Source organism: Pezoporus wallicus, unplaced genomic scaffold (genome assembly GCF_028554395.1).
Source record: "Pezoporus wallicus isolate ANWC-B61680 ecotype Strahan unplaced genomic scaffold, APGP_CSIRO_Pwel_v1 contig_8673, whole genome shotgun sequence".
Taxonomy (NCBI): Eukaryota; Metazoa; Chordata; class Aves; order Psittaciformes; family Psittacidae; genus Pezoporus; species Pezoporus wallicus.
The window spans coordinates 2,644,170-2,651,295 of NW_026637196.1; the positions used below are offsets into that span (position 1 = coordinate 2,644,170).

Here is a 7,126-nt window from a genome sequence, read left to right on the forward strand (position 1 = left end):
AGGAGGCCCCAGGACACCAGCTGGGCTAGCAAGGAACAGACCCCCACCCAGGTGCTGCTGCCTCCCCCTCCTGCTACATCAGCTTCTGGTCCTGGGCTGTGTGGTCCTGCCCAGGTTCTGCTCACTGTTCTGTTCTCCCTGCACTGCCGCACATCCCTCCCGTGCAGCCACAGCTCCAGGGCTGTTTCCCTTTCTATGTCCCTCACCACCACCATGTTCCTCCCTTGCTACCCCTTCAAAAGCAAATCCCTTCATTTCATCTCAGTGCCTCCATGTCCCCAGGAGTGACCCCCTGCAATACCCAAATGAAGGGAGCACAGTTCTTCACTCACGGCTTTTTTACACTGCCACATTACAGGGAGGTGCCAACACAGAGCCCACTGCACTGTTGTCACCAACTGGCCCATCAGGAGGGTGTGGGCTATACCCCCCTATTTCTGAGGCAGAGAAGCTGTGATCCATGCAGGCCAGAGTCCCTGGATGATGGTTCATGTAGGAACCACTCCTGTCACCCGCTTGTGGCCAAGGCATCTGGCACTCTGCAGGTCTGCACAGTGCCAGCAGCTGGCTGCCCTTTTGTCCTGGCCAAGGGAGCCTCCACAGCAGCGTGATGCCTCAACTGGCCCTCAGCGGAGCTGATACAGAAATGTGGCCATGGCAGCCCAGGCTTCTCTTTGGCCCTGTATTTAGTGTGGAACAGCAGTATTTGCTGAATTAATCTCTTCATTTCTCCTCTTCTCTGCCCTTGGCCAAGCCCATGAGCATTGGCTGGCAGCCATCCTGCAAACCCTTTTAGCACAGACAACTAGGTGCTAGGAACACAGCCTTCAAACCGAAGCTCTTTACCCCCAGGGGAGGCCCAGGAAACTGAGGACTGAACCAGGCACGTGGAGTTAGAAAGGCTGCTACAGAGGCTTCTAAAGGACAGTATAACCCAGGGTAGAAAACTGCAAAAGCTGCTCTTTCTGAGACAGACCCACACAGAAGGGGATCCCACACAGAGGGAGAGGTCCTTCACCTCAGTTCTTCCCATTCAGTCAGTTTATTGACAGACAAGCCCGCTCCAAGCAGATTGCCCAGGCAGGGCCAACACAAGCAGACTGCAGGTCAACCTCAGCGCCACGAGGTGGGAGACAGTGCTCTCCAAAAAACCCCTGTGCTGCCTGCCTTTACGATAGCGCAGCTGTACAAAAGGAGAAAAATCAAGTGCTTAAAAAAAGAGGTTGTCCCATCACCATCACTGTAGCCACAGAACGGTCCAGAGAAAGAGGTGGCCAGGGTCCCTCCACGCATGTAGTGTCCATCATTCACAGCTAGATCTGTTAAAAATATGACATACACCCCCCTCCCCACCCTGCAGAACGGGAGCTTCTCATTGATGGTTTGAAAATTAGACATTATCAACATCCCTCCCAGCCTGCTTGCCCTCCTTAGAAATGTCCAGCCACAATCTTCACAGAGAACAATCATCATCTCATCAGCCCCAGTTATAGAAATAGATTTTCTGCCAAGCAGGCAAGTAATCCATCAGTGGCCCTGAAACAAGAGAGCAGAGGAATCACGCATAGAAAGGCAAGAATTTCAAGCTACATATACAAGCTATATATATATATCCCCTCTCATTATGATACCAAACAATCCCAAACCTCCAGCCTAACCCAAGAATAGAACAGTTACTTTTGTCAAGATGGGAGACAACTTTGGGATGTGGTGGCAGAGATCAGAGCAGCACCAAGTGGGGTGTGAAACATGGCCATGGTGTGGGACACCACTCCCTCACAGCTGACACATCCAAGATTGAGTGGGAAGGGGGATCTACAATGTGCAAGGTGAAAACCTGGATGCAGTGAGTCAGGAGGACACTGCTGTGGCACAGGGAAGACAACTCAGTGATAACAAGCAGGTGCAAACACAGAAGCAACTGCTGTAGAGTGAAAATGCTTATGTAGCACATGGCTTAATGCAGGCTTCAAAGCCTCTCTGAAAGCACTAAGTGGAAGGAAGCAGCTCCTGAGCTAGCCAACTTTGTGACCTCCCAAAAGAAAGGACAATGCCATGATGCCAGGCTGACCTAAAGCCGCATCACTGTCCTGAATCACTCCACAAAAGGCTTCACATCAGCAGTGAAGATGGGGAGGTGGAATTCTGGCCCATAATAAAGAGATTCTCTGGTGAAGGACTAGAAAAGATAGACCTGGTTTGGCCCTTTAGTTGCCTGGGTCAGTACCCCAAGGCACCCATTTACCCCTCATGTCTGCACTGCAGACTGGGAACGGATCAAGGGTTCAGAAACAGGGCTGCAAAGCAGGGCTCTGGTGAAGTGCAGAAAGGGAACCCGGGAGAACAGGCCTAGGTGACAGAGACCAAGCTCTGCAGCCTGGGAGGGCACACAGAAGTTTACCACTGCAGTCAAGTCAGGAAGCAGTTCATCCTTTCCTGTTCCAGTCTTAAACAGAGTGCACCTGTGCTAACCATCTAAGGGATTTCCCAATTCCTTCTTCAGGTTGGAAACCAATTGACAAACATTCTGCCCCTGATTTTTTTCCACCCAATAGGAGCAGGGATATAGCAGTGGGGCGACTTACGTGTGACAAAGCCAACTCCAGGCACGTAGTCAGCCAGCAGGCGCAGGAGAAGGAGGATCCTGCCCCTAGGAAGGGAAAGAGTATGAACAAGTCCAGCAGGACACTTCCTGCCCCGGCTGTTGAATGCACAAACAGCAATGGCAGCTGTTACACAAGGGCTCAGATTAACCTGGTCACAGGCACCCAGACCTCTTCAGATCTACTCACCCTGTCCCTGATGCTATTTCTGTTAAAAGGGAAATTTTCAGCAAAAGCCCAGCAGGGGCCCCTTACTCTGAGTATCGGTCATAGAAAGGAGATCTCAGCAGGTAATACAGCAGTAGGATGGTTCGTCGCCTCAGCTCCGCTCGCTCTCGCCTGTTCAGGTCTTTCAGATCACTCAGCAAACTCAGACTGGAAGGAGAAAGGCACAGAGCTAACTCACAGCAACAGCAGCCAGCAAGGAGAGAGCACGTTTCTAAATGCTCTCCCTTCTCTGCTCCATGCAGAGCAGGCTGCATCAGCTCAAAGCAGAGAGCACTCTATGTGTTGCAGAAGACACCTAAATGTGTCAGTCTCCCAGCTAAAGACCAGCCCCTGTGTGTATTTCTCTCAGTGGGACCTGCCCAGGAATGCGGAACAGGGGAAAGTGTGATGCTCAGCTACCACCAACTTCAAGCACCCACAAAGCCTCTTCCTCAGACTGACCTTGAGATGTCCAGGACTGCTGAGAGGAGCCAGGGTTTCCACGATCTCTGGCCCCACACTCCTAAACTCAAGACTAGGAACACACAGTCAAGGAATGGAAAGAACCAGAGACACCTAACAGGAGGCATGAAGACAAGCACCCCATGGGTGCCAGCAAAGTTTTGCTGAGTGCAGAATACACTAAGGCAGTTCGAGGGGGGGGGGGGGGGGCAGGCAGGGAAGGGGCTGGAGGACTTGCATCCACAACTCCAGCAGCTGAGGCAGGGCAGAGAGAGAGGAGCCTGGCATGGCAGTGCCCTGCACCAGGGCTTGAACCCATCTGTAGCCAGGGCAGGATACGATGGAGCAGAGGACGGGCAATGTAAAGGGATTCTGCGATGGTTTCTTGAAGACCCAGAGGGGTGGGAGGCTGGTTCATCTCCTCTGCTCTTCGGCTCTGCGACTCCTCCCTCTGTTGGGGGGACCCCCAGTGCCGGGACTGCAGGGATGGGGCTGAAACAAGCACATCAGGTCAGTAACACAAGCAAAACCTTCCTCCCATGCTTTCCTGAACCACCACTCTGCTGCTTTCTGCACTGTCAAAATGTGAAATGGGAATGCTTGAAGAGCTGAGCACACAGCAACTGTTGTGGCTGACCTGCACTCTCACAGCCTTGCCACCAGAGGGGACAGAGCAGGGAGAGGTACTTGCAAGGTCTGTGCTTCCTAAAGCATAATCAGGCTGAAGGGCTGTTTCCCTGTTGCTTTCATATCCCCTCATCCATAGTGACTGACAAGGTATGTCCTAGTAGAAGGTTCTGCTCTTTACGGCCCACACCCAGGTCACACATAAAGGGCACAGAGCAGAAACAGCTCAAGCAAGGACAGAAAACAGGCTCAGCTACTTACTGCTCTGAAGAGAGCGCACAACACGGCTGGAACGCTTGCCAACATAGGTCTGATCCTTCCCTGAGGAGTTGTCTTCCATGTCTGCAGGAGAAAACAGCCACAGGGGTGAGGCTTCAAAGGAAAGTGCCTGACCCCAGAGCTGGCAGAACCCCTTCCCTACACTGCCAGGCTGAAAGTTTGATCTAGTGCAAACCAGACTATGCTCAAGGGGCTAACGCTACACATGGAATGAAATCTAAATCTGCCTGGCATCACCCAGGCCTAGGATCTCTTTCCTCACTGCCAGACCAGGGGACACACAGCTTGACTCACAGTTCAGCCAGGGGCTCACAGTTCCAGCCTTAGACTCCTCAACCCCCTCCTTCCTGACTGTAGGCCAACCCTGTCACTATGCTAATTCGTGCTCTGCAGAGGGTGGAAAGTTCAGTGTAGCTCAGCTCGTGTACTGAAGTCTTACAGCTCCCTGTGCCACCCAAACTGCTACTTTGATGAGTAATTCCCAGCAGAACAAGACATGTGGCCCAGCGAGGCACCAAGCCAATGATGGAGCTCCCAGGGCTCACCTTGGGGGTGGAGAGACTGCTGCTCCCTGTTCAGCGGCACGATGGGAGGAGACATCTGGATGCCACCTTTGTACCACAGCAGGAGCAGGAGGCGAAGGATGGCTCTGTGAGCAGACACGTGGAAGCCTTCAATACCAGGCTACGGAGGTGGGTTCCTGGTGCGCTGGGAAGGTGGCTTCCACAGAAGAGGGAAACACTCAGGTCTGCTCAGGGAAACTGGCAAGGTGAGAGGGGGAAATGTCCCCTTCTGTGGCACAGTACCCACCAAACTGTGGGGCTTCAAATTCCCCCAGCCTCAGGGACTGCCAGCTCAGTCCTGCTTGGGCTTTTTCCAGGGGTACTGCTGAGACCCCTCCAGATCCCCTTACCGAGCACATGCTGCCCCTTCCCCTCCGCCCGAAGCACTTACTTAGCCAGCTGGATGAGGACAATGATGGTCCACCGGCCCATCTCCCCCCACACCCTGGCTGTCCCCATCTCTGCAAAGACCTCCACGCATTCTAGCACACTCAGCCAGGTCAGCAGCTTCTGCTGGGGCAGCGACTGCAAAACACAGAGGGGAGGAGGGGGACAGGATGCAGGTTCTGCAGGGGAGTTAAACAGGGCAGAAATACACCCAGTCTGGTGGGACCCTCAGAAATAAGCACAAGATGGGCTTGGAAGTCACAACCCCAGAAACAAAAAGTGGTGCCCCCACTTGCAGCCAGTCTATGCAAAAGCCCAAGACACCACAGTATCACACAGAGCCACTACCCTAGAAAAAGGGAAAACATTACAGCTGCATCTTGGTCTGCCTTCTACCCCAGCTGGGACAGCAGGACTGTCTCCTGGGTTGTGGCACTGTGCCCAAACTCCACAGCAAAACTTTCCTCCTTCTTGTCCCAGAGCTGGATTACACAACGAACCTCCTTTCTTGTTAGAGTTGATGAGGGTGTATGGTCAGAGTAGAGGGAAGGGGATTCAAAGTCACACCAGAGTGAATGCCTGCTGAATACAACACCAGTCTAGATTCCAGGCATGAACCACAAGACAGCGAATGCTTTTCCAGTCTGGGTCCCTGCTTCCCACACAGGAACTTGCTGGTGCCACCAACCCCAGGAGTAACTCATTGAAAAGCACCAATAAAAGCAATACAGCTGAACTTCACACCAGCCTTTCACAACTGGAGAAATAAATCTTCCACACTGCTGTTTGTTACATGCCTGTCGGTCCAGCGAAAGAGTTGCCTACACCCAAACCCACACAGCAGGCAGGCTTGCAACACAAGAAGCCTGTCTGGGAAAAAATACCCTCCTCCTCATGCCCGCAAAGGGTCTCACAAGTGCTGGGAGCTTGCAAGAGAGACACAGAAGCAAGGTGCTTCCATTTGGCTTGCTCAATAGCATATGTAAAAGAACAGTCTAAGGGACAGAATCAGAGCTTCAGCGCTCCAGAGCCACTGCTCTGGCACAGCGACAGTTATGTGGCAACACCTTTGCCCAGCTCAAGTTCTGCCCTCAGAAAAAACAACAGCAAAGTTCCCAGTGCAAGTCAGGGACTGATTCTGTGGTCCAGGGAGTGTTCTGGCCACTCTTCCAAGCCGTGAGCTTGGGTAGGGCATTCACATGTTGCCTCCGGCCTCTACATACCTGACAGCAGAGAGACCACAGCAAAACCTATTAATTTCTACAGACACTCCCTGAGATCCTCTGCAAGGAAGAAAGCCATGTGGCCCAAATCCTCCTGCACATTGCAGCCTTACCACGGGCAAGCTCTGCTGCAGGTCCTTTCGGATAATCCAGTCGTTTAATAGCACCAGGAGGTTGGAGGCAGAGTACACTAGAAAGGGAAGAAAGGCACACCACAGTTATGGGATGCACAAACCACACACCAGCCGGGCACTACTGCCTCTTCCCTGGCGGGAGACGAGAGCAGAAGAATAGCGAGCGGCGCAGAGGCTGCGGGAGGAACACAGGACACAACAGCGGGCTGGGGGATCGGCTGCCACCTACCCAGCTCCGACAGCGCGTGTGAGTCCGAGAAGCGACCTGCGAAGGGAGGACAGCGGCTACCAGCCCGCTCCCGGCCCCAGTGCCCCGCAGCGCGGGGCAGGCGCCTCAGCCCCGGCCCAGGCCCCATCCCGCACCTGGCAGCAGGTAGGACAGGCCCCGCACGGTGCCCTCCAGCTGCGCCGTGGCGGCCGGGTGCCGCCGCACGTACTCCTGGTAGCGCTGGCACAGCAGGCGCAGCCACCACACCGGACCGCGGCCCCCGACCGGCTCCGCTACTTCTGCTGCTACTGCTGCTGCTGCCGCCGCCGCCGCCATGGCTCCCTCAGCACCGCGCTTCCGGACACCGCCACCGCGCCTGCGCGCCAGGCCCGCCCCACTCAAGCCGAGACAGCGAACCAGGCGCGGCAGTCGA

General features: G+C 54.3%; 1 protein-coding gene across 1 annotated transcript in view; it reads right to left on the reverse strand.

The window, feature by feature from the left end:
* Positions 1-1,023: 1,023 nt before the first annotated feature.
* PEX16 (peroxisomal biogenesis factor 16) overlaps positions 1,024-7,126 on the reverse strand; it is a gene marked incomplete at its 5' end in the record, with an annotated part of 167,329 nt that continues 161,226 nt past the window's right edge. Inside the window, 11 exons of the mRNA XM_057403884.1 lie at positions 1,024-1,536; positions 2,586-2,650; positions 2,859-2,978; positions 3,273-3,345; positions 3,612-3,764; positions 4,161-4,241; positions 4,724-4,827; positions 5,133-5,266; positions 6,465-6,541; positions 6,715-6,750; positions 6,849-6,980. Coding sequence (XP_057259867.1) covers positions 1,478-1,536; positions 2,586-2,650; positions 2,859-2,978; positions 3,273-3,345; positions 3,612-3,764; positions 4,161-4,241; positions 4,724-4,827; positions 5,133-5,266; positions 6,465-6,541; positions 6,715-6,750; positions 6,849-6,980 — 1,034 coding nt within the window. The remainder of the gene's footprint in view (positions 1,537-2,585; positions 2,651-2,858; positions 2,979-3,272; positions 3,346-3,611; positions 3,765-4,160; positions 4,242-4,723; positions 4,828-5,132; positions 5,267-6,464; positions 6,542-6,714; positions 6,751-6,848; positions 6,981-7,126) is intronic.